Here is an 18,541-nt window from a genome sequence, read left to right as displayed (position 1 = left end):
TGTGTTAGTGTTACAGTGCGGATTATTCGTTAAAAAGCCGTTACTTTTTACACTTCTTTTGTTTTCTCGTGAATGTGCGTGCTTTTATTTGAATTTCTTTTAAACTTGGTGAATTTTGCTTGGTAAACGACCGGTTTATGTGGATGACTTTGAGGACGATGGGCCCGGTGGTAAAGATATGCAAAAACACATGTTTTTTTGACACATATTTTGTAGTATGTACTAACTCATTTGGTATATTATTTTGTCATCTTGTTTATTTTATATTTATAATTTAAAGAAGAAAGTCCATGTCAGTCTAAGTAAGAATTTGCATATATTAATAGTATGAAGTATTTGTGATAGACTCAGAAATTTCCAGATGGACTGATGTTAGATTTTCTTGGCAGATTTGGCACAGATTTATGACTATTGTGTATTGTACAATACACACGGCATATACATATTATTCAATGCCAGAATTTATTATACAATTGTAGGTTTACCAAGCAAGACTTTTAAAACAAACATGGATGACTATGACACTGAGGAATTTTATGAATATCCAGAAGAGATGGGAAGAAATACTCATTTTGACGGTCATATGCCTCCTATGCATGATAATTTTAATAGGTAAGTAATGATAAAGACAAGAACAAATTGTGTGAAGGCTTACATAGCAATAAATTATAAAAGTGACAGCAATTCTATGTCACATTTATTATGTTTCAATAACAGAATGATTTAATTCGTTCTATTTAATGCTAGTAATGAAAAAATAATCTGGTATTACAAACAAAAATTACTCACATTTCATATAAAATTATTATAATTAGATCTCTGTAACATGTTTTACATGTTAATATTTGATGATTTTGACATATAAATATATTTTTTTTTTCTTTTTCACAGTGATGCTATTGATAAACCAAATTCTTTAGTATCAAGAAATTTGAGTCATTTAGAGATAATTTTTATGTATTTAGAGTCTGATGAAGTTTTAGAAAGATCTTTGATTTTTTAAGTGCTCCTACGCCCCTTTTGGTCTTTTTTAAGGTCCAAAATTTTGAATACATAGTTTATATGTTAGACTTTGCCCACCTGGAGTCCCCTCTGGGCTACATAGTGTGTGGTATGTGGCGAGGTGGCTAAATAAATAAGATTTTAATGAAATACATTTTTTCAGAAATCGTTACAAAAGCGCATACGGCCCATATTGCGGGGGATACGGGCCAATGGGGGGCGGGAGGGGCGGATATGGGCCAATGGGGGGCGGGAGGGGCGGATATGGGCCAAACGATAACTTTGGCCCTCCGCTTGGCTTCGGCCCACCTCCTGGCCCTTGGCCCTGTGGGCCTGCAATGTGGACTAGAGGACCTCCGTATCCATCTAGGTCACAAAAGAATGACGCTGTCAAATATTTAATTAGTGAGTAGAAAGTACTTACTAATTAAATGATGGTATAAAACATACTTTAAATATTACTAGACTAATAGAGCATAGAACTTTTTAATATATTCTACGCTAAATCAAGTTCCCAATTTCTATTAGTTTTGATTGTATTAATTTGTTTACAGCAAATGAATCCAAGAATTTTTGTGTATCTTTATTATCAAATCAAAACCTTATAAAAATATTTTATTTGGTTTAGGTGTAGAGAGCAGATCATAGATAATGTGACTTTAGACAACACGGAATATTGTGGTTGTAAATTATTTAAGTTCAAACTAAATTAAATTAATTATTATCGATAGTTAGTTTAGTGGGCATCGTATGGGTATAATTACTTATCTAACTATTATTTACTTAACATGTCACTTGGAACATTGTGTTAAGGAAAAGCTTGGTGATTAAAAAGAGTGGCGGACAGTTTATTGCCATTTCTTCCCTTGTACGCCCTTACAAAAACAGATACAGCCGTATCGCCTTGGAAAAAACCTGTTTTTGTTAAAAAAATTGTTTAAAGATGGGTTTGAAATTTTTCATTGTATTTCATGTTTGATTATGTATTCCAGAATGTGGGGTTCCTCGGGAGCATTTGAAAAATTTGCCCAGGGATCTCTTACAACTGATCTCATCGGACTATTGTGGCCTGTGTGCGGTGGAGTTTGATACTTTTGCTCTGGGTAAGTTCATCATCTTCATCGTTCAAGTATGAATAATAAATCGTGTATATTTGCTTATGATTATCCGCACAATCAGCCATATAACATGCAAATATCATATTATTTTTTATATGATAAATTCAAGAAATGTATTAAAGAAAAGCTGTGTAAAAAGGCTTACTATAAAGTTAGTGATTATCTAGTTGATAAAAGGGCCTGGGTTTAGTGCTGGGCAGGCTACTTCAAATTAATTTGATATATTTGTTTTAAATATTGTAGAATTGTTTGAAGATTTGCTTTTTTTTAAAAAGAGTACCGAGAGTTTTTTACTCCGGCTTTTTCTCTCGGCCAACACCCTTTGTCTTCTTTGCCGATGAGTAGGGATGCCTACGAGTCAAATTTAATGACGTGGAATAAGTGATACCATTATGATCTTATGTTCCAAAATAAACATTTTTTTTTTTTACATATAAATCAATTCTTGCCTACCTTATGTTGTTGATTGGAACCGGCAAGGAAAGCGAAAGCGTGGCCGTCCCGAGCAAACCTGGCGTCACATTTTTCGGTTACGCGTCACATTTTCCGTTACGCGCCATCGTCTCCTTGTCACTACAACGGTTGATTCGAAGAGATTCGAAGCCAGAAACAATAATATATAATAACGATAACAGTGATAGAAATAATTCTATTACAATTAATGAAATTCTAATTCTGTATAAATTAGTTGTATATCATTTCATTTTACGAAAGATAAGTTTTACTTACGTGTGTACACACATAAACACACACATTTTTAAATACATATATAATTTGCAGCTCGCGTGCACTACAACTCTAAAAACCATCTGAAGAATCAAAAGAAATGGCAGCTGAACCGGGGCCATGGAGGTCAGGGCATGGTAAGTTTCTATTTCAGTAGAAATAATTGTCTCTGGACAAATTTAACCTCAAAATTAGCCATACATTTGATTTGCTTCCAAAATAAATGTGTCAACACAGAGGGTTAAAATATCAATTCTTAAGACGAGCTTGCCTTGGGATTATATATTATAATTCTTAAGCCACTTGGGAGCTATCTGTTATATATATGTTATAAAAAAAAGGATTGTGTGGTTTTATGAAACCACGGTAAAAGTGAAACTTTCACATTATAGACATTTAACTGAAAATTTTTGGATATGGGACGGGGAATCCCCCACGACAGAGTTAGTCTCTTTTGTGGGAATCCCCGAATTCTACATAGAGCTGAGCTAGTGCTAATGTAGGAATCCCTGAAATTTTTATGCTAGACCGGTGGTTACCCCAAAAAAGGTGATAACCCGTGCTGCCCGCTCCCCACCTGCTATGTTTATACTCTGTCTTCTTAGCCAATGAGTTGGGATGTCTACCGATTCCGTTCTACGCCCTTGATTTAAGAACTGGCAGTAAATGTAAAAATATAGGAATATAAGATCATTTATTCCACGTCATTAAATTTGAATCAAATCAAATCAAAATTTATTTATTCATGTAGGTAACAATGTACACTTATGAACGTCAAAAAAAAGAAATACTTAGGGCCTGTTTCACAATGTATGGATAAAGTGCCAAATAGCTATGCAACACATAAATTATTCGAAAGATAAAAGTTCCAAATAAGATACTTCGAATTTCATGACGTATAGCGCTATCTGACAGTCGTGAAACGCAAAAATACTGTTTATCCTACAAATAAGTAACAAATAGCTTATTTGGAACTTATCCGGACATTGTGAAACAGGCCCTTAATATTTCTTTTTTTTTGATGTTCATAAGTGTACATTGTTACCTACATGAATAAATAAATTTTGATTTGATTTGATTCAAATTTAATGACGTGGAATAAATGATCTTATATTCCTATATTTTTACATACGTGTAAAATATAGTAAAATACGTGTTTTACATACAGTAAATTTGATTTTGCCAAAATACACGAATTCAAAATTCTACTATGAATTTTTATATAGTTGAATGTTACAAATACAAAAATGTATGAAAAATTCAGATTTTTCGAGCAAATGTATGTTTTTAGGGCCCACTCAAATCTCGGGACCTGTACTGCGAGTTGTGTGACGTGGAAATCACTTCGAAGGTGCATTCTCAATCCCACTACTCGGGAAAAGCTCACAGGGCGTAAGTTTTTTTTTAATGTGATACTTGGTATGGGCTTTTAGACAGTATTTTAAAATGGTGACTATCACCAGTATAATACGCGAAATAGAACTAATTCCACTCCAACTAACTAACAAACTCCCATGCGAATCAGAGAATTATCACTAAAGGAATAAAAAAAATCAGTGGCATTACAACCTCTTTAGGTTCTGGCCTCAGATTTCTGCATCTGTTTCATGATCATTTTTCAATCTAGGTAATAGGCAAGTAGGTGATCAGCCTCCAGTGCCTCACACACGTCGTCGACTTTTTGGGTTTAAGACATGTCGGTTTGCTCACGATAATTTTCTTCACCGTTCGAGCAAATGTTAAATGCGCACATAGAAATCAATCAATCAATTGGTGCACAGCCCGGGATCGAACCTACGACCTCAGGTATGAGAGTCGCACGCTGAAGCCACTAGGCCAACACTGCTCAAAGAAATTCAATGCCCTCGTTAAAAGTAAATTAATTAATAAAGCCTTTTATAAATGTGACGAATACCTAAATGATCCTAATCCTTGGGATTGATTTGCTGCAGTTCAAACAATTTGTATTAAAAACTTGGCGATTGAAAAGAGTGGCGAAAAGTTTCTTGCCAGTTCTTCTTACCCGCTCTACGCCCTTGACTTGCGAACTGGTAGTAAATGTAAATTTACAATTAATGTAATTTTTTTGACGTTCATAAGTGTACTTGTTTATTTATATGAATAAAGATATTTTGTTGTTGGTATGAAAACTTAATTTACTACGTAATTTTTTTGTTACACATTTTTGAATATATTTTTTTTCAGAATCGTCGAAGGACGCCGAAATCCAAAAAATCCAATTTTGGTTCAGCCTGGTATGGAAGATCGCGTGTAAGTAATTAAAAGATAAAGTTTTAGTGCATTTATTGAATTTTGAAACTAAATCTTAATATATATATATTTGTCCGCGATGGACTCCTAAACTACTTAACCGATATCAATGAAATTTGCACACCGTGTGCAGTTTGATCTAACTAAAAGATAGCTTACATCTCAATTTATTACTCCAATTATTTGTTTATTATTTGATACAATTCTAAAAGATGGCGCTGTGTTTAAAGTGCCAGCGTTTCACATAATCTACCTTTCACATAAGTTGCCTTGAATAGTTTACTACTATGTAATATAACAAAAACCTTAGCCACAGCAAGCCGCACATATATTCGAAAAATTAAGATTTTAGTAATAGGGAAAAAATAGATTGAACGAAAACATAACTAATTATACCATCCGTACAACGGCCTTCACTTGGTTACCGAAATGTAAACAAGAAAAATAATTATTTGTCAACTGTCAAGAATTCAGTGTCTGTCAAGTGTCAATTCAAATTTGACGTTTAAGTACGTCTAGATTAGTAACGTTTTTTTTAATTTAAAAGACAATTATAAAACTCGTAATGTCACAGAGCTGAAGAGAACGCTTACAAGTTGACACTTATACATTCTTGACAGTTGACAACTAAATTTGGATATACTGATTTCTAATTTGGCGGGGGAGCTGGGGTTACCTGGCCGCGCCTGGCCCGCGACAGACGCAAGTGGAACCGGATGGAGGAGCCCTATGTCCAACGGTGGACCAACAAAAACTTAATGATAAAACATCACTAAATTTTAAAGTTTTGTTGGAAAAAAAGTATATTATTATTAATTTGGCTGAGCACGTTCTTAAAGTGTAATAATGTATTAGTAAATAAATTGTTTTATGACTGACCTGACCTGACTGAGCTGACCCGGCGAACTTTGTTCCGCCTTAATGGCAATTAATAAGCAGTTTTTTTTATTGGAAAAATTGAAAAAAAAAAAATGAAATACCTACATTAATAATTCATTATACGAATGGGCAATGGCACTATCATTTCATTATAATTGTTAATTATTTATTTAATAGAAATAGTTTGAATATTGATATCTTACAAATATCAAATTGTCATCTATACGTCATTACATAGCTGTCATTATACGTCAATTACATAGCTATCATTTGCGTTATTTGTTATTCAAAGTCTGATTCTTTTTTGTTATACCACGTTTTATAGTAGGTAACTGACGTTTCATGTCAAGTCACACGGGAACACTGTCGAACGGGATAAAAAGTATCTTATGTCCGTCTCCTGGCTCTAAGCTACCTCCATACCAATTTTCACCCAAATCTGTTCTGCCGTTCTTGAGTTATAAGTGGTGTAACTAACACGACTTTCTTTTATATATATAGATAAAAGTAAAAGTGACTAAGACAAAGAATGACATTAATACAAAATTAAATCTCAGAAAGCAACTCGTGCGGCGCGAGAAAAGGTTTCTGGTGTCTGAAGACATTGATTCCGCTGAAGCGGCGACATCGGACCTTATCGATATTAAGGACAGGATCCCACCGGAATTGCATTGCGATATTTGCAAGGTAAATATATATCAAATAGCCGAGTTAACTTACTTTAATGATTTCCTTCACCGTACCAGCGATTTTATTTGGTAATAAAACATGACAGTTATGTAAATCAGTCGTTAAATAATGTCAGAAATGTCATGGCTGCCAGCTGCCATTGTCATTACGACACAGAGTATAAATTAACGTCAAAGTCAAATCAGTTTAACTTTAAAACCACAAGTTTAATATAAATAGAAACGCCTTTCGAAGGGTGATTTTGTTAAACCCCTTTGTGTATTTGAATCGCAGTTGTGTATGTGTGTGTGTGTTTTTTTTAACTTTATGCTTGGGCTTTTCTATGTATGTTGTCTATGTACCGTCACAGAACACAGCCATATTAGGTATTACTTAGTTAAATGTATTTAATATTTTAATTGATATTTTCCTTTCGTAAATGTTTGAACCATGTTTTATATTTATGTATTCCATCTTTGGCTATATTTTTATTTTTAATTGTTTTTTTTGTTACCTGTAGGATTACGAAATACATGAGTAACATAAGACTCAAATCTAATACATTTTTGTTGAAGTGGTGTACGCTGTGATTAAAATTCACAAAAGGCTTTAACAAAAAGCTATTAAAAAACCCGTCACCGATTTTTTATTATAATTTATCACTATTACTATTTATTTTTTAGGTTTTAAACAGATTTGACTTTGAGGTTAGTTTATTGTCTGTGTCATAATGACAATGACAGCTGACAGTAACGCCATTCCTCTGAAATTACAACAGATTGTTATTTACACTAGAAAACTGTCATGTTTTATTATTAAATAAAATCGCTATCGGATTGTTAATTTACGTAATAAATAGTTTTCGCTTATATCAGCCAGGTATTAGGATAATTTTACATATTAGTTCCGCTGAGTCAGTATAATAAAACTTGCAGACGTTTGTGACCTGTACGGAGCAGATGACACTTCACTTGAATGGCAAGAAGCATCTCAACAAGGAGAAGCAGCACATCTTGAAAATGATGAAGGGCGAGGCCAGTGGAAATGGTATGTGCTAAATATTCAGTATTACAAAATTGTTTTTTTTTTTTTAATTGAAATTATCTATATATGTGGGTACTTTGGTGGGTACTTATGGAAAAAATAACTAAAATGCAGGAGTGATTACGACATCACATTAGAAACCTCAAAAATAACAGTACTTCTCCACTATTTAATGGATGTTATTATACATATAAACCTTCCCCTTGAATCACTCTTATAAAAAAACCGCATCAAAATCCGTTGCGTAGTTTCAAAGATTTAAGCATACAAAGGGACATAGGGACAGAGAAAGCGACTTTTTATACTATGTAGTGATGATAACAATTATCAAAGAAAAAAAAAAGAATGAAAGACAACAATTTTTTTAAAGGCATACGTGTTCCACAGAGCTGGTAATTCTGCCTCATAGCAAACTAAAGGCCTGTTTCACAATGTATGGATAAAGTGCCAAATAGCTATGCAACACAAATTAAACGAAAGATAAAAGTTCCGAATAAGATACTTGGCATTTCATGACTAATAGCGCTATCTGACAGTCGTGAAACGCAAAAATACTGTTTATCCTACAAATAAGTAACAAATAGCTTATTTGGATCTCATCCGGACATTGTGAAACAGGCCCTAAGCCTTTTATTATTATTTGAGCTGTCAAATGGTCTGACATTTGTCAATGTGTATGTATTTGTTTTGGTATTCCTTTTAAGTATTAGCTTATTGATATCGTAGAGCAAGAGGCTCATCTGATGTTTAGTTATAATGCCCATGGACATTCGATAAGCCAGAAGGTTAAGGCCAAAATTCGCCCAGAAGGTTCGCAAATGCGTTGCCGAGCTTTAAAATTTTAAAGTTTTAATTTAAATACGTATTGCTAATGGTTTCCCTGGATCCCTATAAAGGCTATATGTTATTATTTATATATTTATTTTTATTTATTAACACTTCGTTAACTTACAATATAACGTGCGGCCTTATCGCTTCAGAGCGATCTCTTCCAGGCAACCACTCCTAAACAACAACACTTGAAAATAATGCGAATGCAATTATTTACAGATGAACCAGCCAAGTCCACCGCCAATAATGATGGTGAGTTTTTTTTTAATAGTAACATATACAATTTGTTGGAGATGATTATTAAATATGTTTTGGAGTTTATGCGGTTAAAGATTCCAGTTCAAAGTTGGTGGGATTATTTAACGCCATCATAAATGAAATCAAAATTTATTTGGTCACAAAACGGATCATTTTCCAGCTTTTCCAACATTTAGAATCGTTGTATCTCGGAAACGGTGAATTAAAAAAAGTATTTAGACGTTTTATTTATGTGATCATGAATATTTGCAAAAAAAAAATCCAAAAACCAATTATTAGCAAGAATAATTTTCGGCAAAAGAAGTAATGAGCTCATATTCTTTACGCCAAAATATATTTTCGGCTAAATTAATATTCATTAAAACTATTTTTTTAGCAACATAAATTCGTGTTCTTTGAACCCGAGTAAATTTTAATTTCATTTATTCTAATATGAATAATCCTGCTAACGCGAACTGGTTGCGAGTTTTGTGTTCTACGATGTCCAAAACCGATTCTAAATAAAACAATATCAAGGTAGAATGGGACTGATTCGATAAGGCATTTGAGATCTGGTTCCCAAGTTTTGGGCTATGTATGTATGTATGTATGTAGGGACTCTGTTTCCGCACTAAGACTCTCAATAGGTCCGGCTAACTTAGGCAGCCTAAGTCCTTCCAAAAGCACAGAAGCTTCCTGGACACTTCACAGGCTTCACCTGTTCCGAGGATTTCTGTACGCTACTTAGCCACAGCCTCGCATTAGAGTTCTGGGCTATTCCAAGATTGTGTTAGTGCTACGGATATTGAGAGTACATCTAACTTGCTCACAGTACCCACGAGATCGTTTTGTCTCCGACAGATTGTATGTTTTCAGAATTTTATATGAATAAGTTTACTTACAGGCAGATACAAAGAATTATTATTTATTTATTATATATATATATATATATAGATTATTTTTAGTTTATATTGCTGTCATATGTCGTCATCTTGTCTGTGTTAAGCCGTTGTATTTGCTGTGTGATTTTCTTTATATTTGCTTATTCGTTTATGCATGGTAATTTAGTTTTGCATATATTAATAAAAAGATAATCCAATTGGATTAAGCATCGTTTTGATATATACCTTAGAAATGCAATTCGAGGTAATATAAGTTCAATAATAAACAACTGAAAGTCATGAGGTTAATGACATGAGGTCAATGACCTGAGGTGAATGACCCCGGGTGCGCTTCTTTGATCTGAGCTCATTGTTATCGGAGCTTAAATAAATTATTAATACTACATATATGGTATTTGTAGAAGGTTTTTTTCGTGATTTATGATAACTAAGGGTTGGGGGTTTGTTCGGTAGATGATCTGCTGCGAACCCTCGACCATGTACTTGAAAAACTACCGCCAATAGAAGACGAGGATCTGAGAGAAGGTACTAAAATTTTGCAGAATCAGATTTCCGCAAACTGCTAATGCGCTAACGATATAACGTACTTATTTTGTTTAGAAAATTTAATTTTGATAACTTGCACTCATTTTTATTCTCGGTTTGTTATCATATACTTAATTTTGAGTTTAAGGGCCTGTTTCACAATGTATGGATAAAGTGCCAAATAGCTATGCAACACATAAATTATTCGAAAGATAAAAGTTCCAAATAAGATACTTCAAATTTCATGACGTATAGCGCTATCTGACAGTCGTGAAACGCAAAAATACTATTTATCCTACCAATAAGTAATAAATAGCTTATTTCGAACTTAACCGGACATTGTGAAACAGGCCCTAAGTTGTATGAAAAATATCTCTGATTTGACATCTTGTATATTTGACAGTAGCTGAAAATTTTAACGCATTTTTTTCTTTTTTTTCTGTCTGTCATCTATAATTTTTACTCAACTTAATGTCAGATGCCAAACGCATTAGCAATTTGCGATGCTTGTAGCATGTTTGTTTTGTTTGTACGTTTGAAGTATAGATAGTGAATATAAGTTTTTAGTTTAAATAGGATAAAAAAGGGAGGTGATTGTAATAGCTGATATTAAAAAAAGTGCGTGAGTACAAAGTACACATGTCAGAAGTGAAACTTCTTTGTTAATTAATTATTACTTAGGTAAAAGCCCCAATAGATGATCATGTACCAGTATTCACACTGTTTACACACTTGCCATCTTAAGTTGTAATAATATGTAACTACTAAACAATATATCTACCAATAGCGTGTCCATCGGTCTCTATCGCTCCCTACCTTATCTTCGACAAAATCGCTGCACATTTTCGTGACGTTCTGTAAAAATTTGCCCTCATGCGCCTTAAGAAGTTTCACTTCAAAAACATTTTATATTTATGACCGGCCCTACTGACTCTAGAACCCATAGAAGTCAAACCTTTAAAAAAATTGGTTTCATGATAATGAGAGGAATGTAATTTTATTTTTTAAGTTTAATATCAATTATTTTGATAAAACCTGCAACGATTACAAAGTTTTTATAATTAATCAAATGTTTATTTAGTATAATTAATTAGAATTCTTTTCACTGTCTAAATGTAATTTTTCCTTTTCTTTAAATTAATTATTTTTATTTTTATAATTTAATATCAATCTTTAATTTTGATAAAATCTAAACTAATAATTAAAGTTTGAAAAACGAAAAGTAATTATAAAAAATCTACAATTGCCACTATTCTATGACCGTTTTGTGTCATGTGATTGACATATTATAGATTTTTGATAAATTTATTATCTTTTACAAATTATTTAATTCCGTCACGCTTTTAAAATCCACGTTCTACACAGATTACTGTCAAGAACACTTCTTTTTCGATACTGTCAAATATACTATTGCCACCTAATGTCAGTTGTCAGTTTGATGTTTTTTTCATATACTTTAAGAAAAACTAATTGAATAAGTTTTTATTCGTGTCATATTTACCTAAATTAACATTAATTTGATGTAATACTAATTACAATTGTCAATGTCAATTATCGTCTGTCAATGTTGCATAACGCAGTCCTTTTTTGACTGCGGAAATTTACCTGACTCTAATAATTTATTTTAATTTATAACACAAGTATTTTTGAACACTTTTAACTCGAGAACTGCAGAACCGTTTGTATTTGTCTACGTCCCGAATGACTACTAGAAACTATAGCTAATTAATATAATATGTTCATTTAATTTGTGACCTATACACAGTCATATCTTATTTTTTAACAATTAGCGTATAAATACAGTGATTAGATAGAATTTAATAATATTAAAATTCAATAAGTATCAGAGTTGTTTATAATTAAATATCTGTTAAATTTATTAAAAAGATTGTAATTGGGAATATATGATAACAGGCAGTATTAACATAAAAAAATACATGGGACTGTTTTGTTTCAATTCATAATAAAAACATAAACGCAATGATAACAGAGTTGTATTTCTTTTCATCAATATCATTAGTTAAGGATCGTTGCCAACTGTGAATGCAAAAAGAGCAATTCTTTTAACGGGCATCAATGTAACTTAAAATTCATGTTTTATTTACATTGACTTTATTTTTGAAGTTATACTTCTTTTGGCGCGATGGAGATAAATGTTGAGAGAGTATTTTAACGATGCGCGCGCACACCAACACCTCAATTCGACATCGTAAAGGTCTAGGTGGCATGAAAAATGATAACTATGTTCAAGTTGTATATTCTAGTATTTTTATATTTAGAACACGTGTTCCGTAACAGTACAATTAAACAGTGTGAATGAATAAATATTATTTTGGTGTTTTTAAATCCTATTCATATACGAATAATTTATTTATTTAAATAAAATCTTTTTCATTAATTTTAATATTTATCGTTAATCACTACTGCATTTTAGTTATTTTTTTCCATACGCCAAAGAAGTATAACTTCTAACGCGTGTACATAAATACACACACTCTTTTTTATAAAAAGAGATAATTACATTTTTCGTTTTTGTAACTGTCATGTTAGTACGAACTTAGCACTAAAAAATCCTTTATTATTTACCTTTTTTTTATTAAAATTATTTCAGAAAATAGCGCCATCTATATTTAGCATTAGCTAACTGACGACCTTGACATGTGTCAATTGAATTTTGAAAACAAGATATTTGTATTCTTGCACAGCCCTATATGTAACTACTAGCATACTCGGCCAAGCGTTGCTGTGGCTAAGGTTTTTGTTATATTACATAGTAGTAAACTATTCAAGGGAAACGGTGGGAGAACTTATGTGAAACGTTGGTACTTTTAACACAGCGCCATCTGTTAGAATTGTATTAGCAATTAGCAATAAAATAAAATTGCTTATATAAATCAAGATCTAAGCTATCCTATCTCTTAAGTTGGACCAGAGTGCTCACGGTGTGCCAATTTTATTTAAAATCGGTTTAGTAGTTTAGGAGTCCATCGCGGACAAACATCGTGACAGGAGATTTATATATATTAAGACTTACGGGACTTTGACTGTTAAGTCTGTATCCCATACGTCAATGTCTCGTTTCTGAGACCAATTGTTCTATAGCAAGAGAAATCATTATAGTACAGCCTTGTTAAATTAATTTTTTAGAGCGTAATTTATTTAAGGAATATTTTAGACTTTTAATTTAGACACTTTTAAAAATGAAAAGTAGCTAATTCTATTAGGAAATCTTATTACTAATATTAAAAAATCCGTTTTAATAATCAGCGAATTAAATATAATTGTTTTTAACACAGATGAGGCAGTGGAAGAGGAAGACGGAGCTGGTGAAGATTGGGAGAAGTCTGGTGAAAAATGGGACGAACCAGAAACACTATGTTCTTAGGCGCTTGCATGTATGACGTTAAATAAGTTATATATATTTATATATAAAGTATACACAAGATACTTGTAAATTAACGGCAGTGTCAAATCAACTTACAAACTTAATACTTGTGAATTATTTGATTTACCAATGTTGCTAGATCTATTAATTAACTTATATTTTTAAATTATAGCAATCGTAGAAACTTTAAATTTAATATTGATTATCTTTAAGTTAAAAGTGTTTTTAAGAATAAAGACTATGGATTCAATGCTCCGATATAGAAAATTATTTTTTTATAATTATAATGACTATAGAATCACTCTTAAAAATAACTTTTCAAGCCGATAATTTATAAATCTATTATATTGAGAAATCAATTAAACTACAAGTATTAAAATGTTTAAATTGATTTGAGTATGACGTTGTTAATTTTTGAGTTGTGATATATAATGACGGCTGACTCAAATATAAATTTAAGAAATGGTACCAATTATATGTTCCGAATTTTTTATTTGTTCATTTTATACCTGGAGAGTGCTTAAAGATGAACCTAAAGCTTTGCCTAAAATTATTATCCCAAAAACGAAAAAGAACTCTTGGCTGTACAAATAATTTATGGTTTGTTTATTGTAAACTATGTTTAAAGGGCAGAGACCACAGACCTCTAAGTGTTACAGTCCTTCATCCCCGACTCAGTTCCTTGACATTCATAATAATAAAAATAGGCTTCAAAGTCTGATTATTTTTATGATTGAGGCGAGCAAGTTGATAGTTTAATAAAGTATTATTTTAGGTTTCTTGTGATTAAATTTTTTTAAAGTGAATGGTGATAAAATGGTCACACTCGGTAGACACAAATAAAAAAAATACATAGTATCCCACAACTTTTATTGATATATGAAATTTGCATGCAGGTGCGGACTTGGTCGTTACAACTGGTTCTGAAAATTGAGAATATTGTTAATAAAATAAATGTATGTGTGCAATTCGTGTTTTATTTATTAAAATTTAATATGTATATTTACTTCGAATTACAAGGTTCTAATGCAATAGACAAATGTCTACCACATGCCCTATGGTTATGGGGTTTTATGGTTCTTAGTAAAAAAAAAACTTTTTATATGTCCTTAATTTGGACATCCTGCACCAGCTAGTCCACATTCGAAACATTATGAGTTAATTTTCCTAGCTTTTACTTGAAACTGGCATAAAGTCATAACTATTGCCGTAAAAAAACATGAGTAATTGGATTTTATAGTATTTTTTTGATGATAATCAAATCAATGCATAATTATTAAAAATGTCGCGCGTTCCGTTTAGTAGTTAAAAAAATTGTATGATCATAGACTTTTTGACTGAAATTCCACCGGAAATCGGATACAGAATAATTACAAAATAGAATAGTCGACTTAATGGGTCTAAGATGCCGGTTTCCTCACAATGTTTTCCTTCACCGGTCATCCTATAATTTTGGCGCCAAGTATTTTTTATGATATATAACGTACGACCACTTAGAAAACCAAATCACGCTGTCATTGAGGTTATATTATTAATATGCATTTGTAAATTAAATTGTTTGGTACCTTTTGAAATTTATAGGCAAGATTAAATACGCCAAAATACATGAATAGGTAATTTCATTGTTATTCTTTAAGGTGTCTAGTTGGAACTAAAACAAAATTTAAAAGTATATAACATAGTTTTAACACCGTGGACGCATTAGCAGTGTAACTCCACATTTCAATAATTCTTTTTTATGCGATATTTTTACATTATCTACGTAACTCAACATTCCGTTTTGAGTGCTTCAAGCCGAGCACTACTGCTTTAATAGCCAGAGGGGTAGCGAACTAAACATATATATGACTTGCTCGTGTGGTAGACTTTCTTCATAGCGATAATTAATTGTACTTTAAGGAAGATTAAAGACTATCTGTCACTATACCCTATGGTAGCTTTTGTCAATTGACAACTCCTTAAAAATTAAAAAAAAAACATGCTAACTATATCATATGCGAAAATGTAATGGAAATAAATAAATAAATATTCAAGTTATGATTTTTGTATTATTTAATAAATTTATATATGAAATGCACGCTTGTCAGGCCTGTTTTTTGTACGAATTGGTCCGAACTTTAATTTCTATCAATACAAAATACGAGCAAATAATATACTTAATTGCTCAACAGCTCTTTAGTTATATAGCACTCGAAACGTCCGTTTGAAATTTAATAGCATTATTGAAAAATTAAAAGGACTTAATATTGTTATAACTAAGAATTAGCGTATTTTAATGTGGTTTGTTTCTGAACATGATTTTATTTATATTTGTAATTACCATGAACACTCAGAATGTCGCCTTCGGCGTCTTCTCCCTCCAAAGCATCCATTCTTGAAACCAAGCCACAGAGCGAGAGAAAGTACAACCAATAACCCAGCTAACATGATACCTTGGACTTTTGGGTCATAGAAATTTATAGGATCCGATATTTTCTTCCCAGTTGTACGGCTCCCTTTTTTAGCATTGGATGAGCTTTTTGCTAACGCCGCGGAAGATGTCTTTTCTACCGGGTGACCCATATTTAATTTGAAAACCATTTAGATAATTATGAAAATCTGGTCATTGCAAGGGTTTCTATGGATTAAGTTTATTTTAACCTGTATATGGATTTTAACGGATACATTTTGTGATTGAAATACTAAAGTCAAATGGTATGTGACAGAATATTTAATCATATAGACATTGGCGAATGAAGTATGTTGCTGTGACAAAATAAGTTTATAGTACCCTTGATTACTGATGATATTATATTGCAAATTGGCACAATATTAAAGTTTCTACTCCATTAATATTCGCATGTTATAGGTAATTCGAAATTTTGTGTAACCATAATTATGACGTAAACAAATAAATATAAATTTAATTTGAGTGTAAACAGGGAAATAAAATTTTCAACCTTTACAAAATCCTGAAAGAAAACTATAGCAATTAGAAGTATTTGTCCTAACAAATACTTCTAATTGCTTTATCTACAGGCTACAGCATTAGCTTAATACATTTACATTTTACAACCGTCAGGTGTCATAATGTAGAACATTTTATCTTGTCAACGTCTTGCTTGTAAAGTAAAGTGGCAATTAACAAACACAATGACAGGATTATAAAGACGGTAAAAACTAAAAAGTGATATCATGAAAACTGTAAAGTGAAGCACCGAAACCTTACAATTACAAATTATAAATCCATAATATACGTTTCAGTGAGTTACAATAATATTGAGATACAAGAGCAGTTAAATATTAATTTTAAAGACTAGTTCAAAATAGCGAACCAAGTGGTTATTTTCTTGTGGTTATTTTGCAATATATTCACCGTTACCTATAGAACTATGGTTATGGATACCATTACCACACCTCCTCCAGTAACTTGGGCGCAAAGGAAAACATGTGTATTTGTAGTTTTCAATGTTGAATGTGAAAAACCCGATATCAAAATAGAAAATAGGTTAATCTCATTTAAAGGCGTATGTGGCCCAGAACAGAAGTTAAATGAGGTGGAATTATCACTCTTTGATGAAATAGACCCTGAGAAAAGTATTCAAGTTAACAAAGGAAGATTCATTGAGCTTGTTCTTGCAAAGGTTAAGTCTGATGCTGCATTTTGGCCTTCATTAACAAGTGATAAGAAAAAACATCATTGGCTTAAAGTTGATTTCCAAAGATGGCAAGATGAAGATGAGAGTGAGGATGATACAGATTGGGACGACATGAACCAGATAACTGATGATATGGGTCCCTCATATGCATCTACTTCTTCAGAAGATGAAGATTAAGCCGTGGAATAACTCATAACTTAATATTCTCAGTCTTAAGCTAGTCTGAATATAGATAATTATCAGTTAGCAATATCATGGTTGTATGTGGTTTATAGAATTTGATAAGTCCACTTTAAACCAATTAAAATATTTAGATTTGAGTGTGTTTTAAAACATGCAACATGATGTGTAGAGATACAAAGACTCAGACTTGCTCATTAATTCACCATATAATAAATGCTAATAATAATAAGTGGACTTATAAACTTACACTTACCTGATATAATACAAACATACACTTTATACATTCCTAATGTGCTAAAGAATTGCTAGCTTAGATTAATACCCTTTATTTATACAAAAGTTAAGTACCTGTCTCTTTTAAACTCAATTTGACAGGCGAATTACTGTTTTTTTAACTTATTTAGTTGTAAGAATATTGGGCTACAATGCAACCCATAACTTGAATGTTTGAAACCATTAGGTGTCCCACTAGTCTGTTAACAGTGTGTTTAAGGTGTTGTGAGCTGTTCGCCAATTTGTACTTATTTTATTTTGAAATGTTTAAAGAAACAGTGGCATTTTGTAGCCATAAAGCATTGTAGTGTATAAAATATATTTCTTACTCACTACCTAACTTTTCTTTATGAAATACTTTGTTAACTATTTTATAGAAATTCTTTGAATAGCAGAGAAAAAAGCATTTTGTGTTCCCAAAGATGTTAAGCTTTTAATCCTACGGAGGATTTATTGTGTGGTGTAATGTTAAAGAAGGGTATGAGGTGTTGTAATGTTGGCACAGTATTAAAATATGTAATAATAAATAGTGTTTTATAAATCAGTTTTTTATTTAAATATAGTGGCTTAGTAGCTGTCTCAAAAACAAAAGTCAATGCTTAAATGTGACGCTTAGAGTAGGGATTTAGATTTTACACTTAGCCCTAAGTATGACTCGTCGCGTAAGAGCAATTGCAATATTTACAAAAGTCGCAAAAATCCGTTTGCACCATCGACTTCCGAGTCTATTGGCACCTAATAAAACTCACTACATTTAAATTAGTAAAAAGGAACGTCCATTTCGCGGTTATAGCAATACCGCGTGTTAGTTCTAGAAAAGTATTTGGCGTATTTAACGCGTAGTATTGGAAATCTCAA

General features: G+C 32.0%; 2 protein-coding genes across 2 annotated transcripts; both read left to right on the top strand.

Annotated features, from left to right (window-relative positions):
- The first annotated feature begins 479 nt into the window (after nt 1–479).
- On the top strand, nt 480–14,557 carry LOC110999306 (zinc finger protein 346). Its single transcript, XM_045633472.1, has 11 exons — nt 480–612; nt 1,995–2,105; nt 2,901–2,983; nt 4,138–4,238; nt 5,052–5,117; nt 6,554–6,683; nt 7,601–7,712; nt 8,760–8,792; nt 10,133–10,204; nt 13,501–13,599; nt 14,486–14,557. Exons 1-10 carry the CDS (start codon nt 513–515, stop codon nt 13,587–13,589), a joined length of 897 nt encoding a protein of 298 aa, XP_045489428.1. The 5' UTR covers nt 480–512; the 3' UTR covers nt 13,590–13,599; nt 14,486–14,557.
- A 2,160-nt stretch (nt 14,558–16,717) lies between these two features.
- LOC110999305 (uncharacterized protein CG16817-like) lies at nt 16,718–18,224 on the top strand. The gene has a single exon (XM_022268307.2). The coding sequence runs from the start codon at nt 16,961–16,963 to the stop codon at nt 17,402–17,404; it is 444 nt and encodes a 147-aa protein (XP_022123999.2). The 5' UTR covers nt 16,718–16,960; the 3' UTR covers nt 17,405–18,224.
- Nucleotides 18,225–18,541: the final 317 nt, after the last annotated feature.

This window comes from Pieris rapae, chromosome 23 (assembly GCF_905147795.1).
Source record: "Pieris rapae chromosome 23, ilPieRapa1.1, whole genome shotgun sequence".
NCBI classification, from domain to species: domain Eukaryota; kingdom Metazoa; phylum Arthropoda; class Insecta; order Lepidoptera; family Pieridae; genus Pieris; species Pieris rapae.
This window is presented reverse-complemented; position numbering and strand designations above follow the sequence as displayed.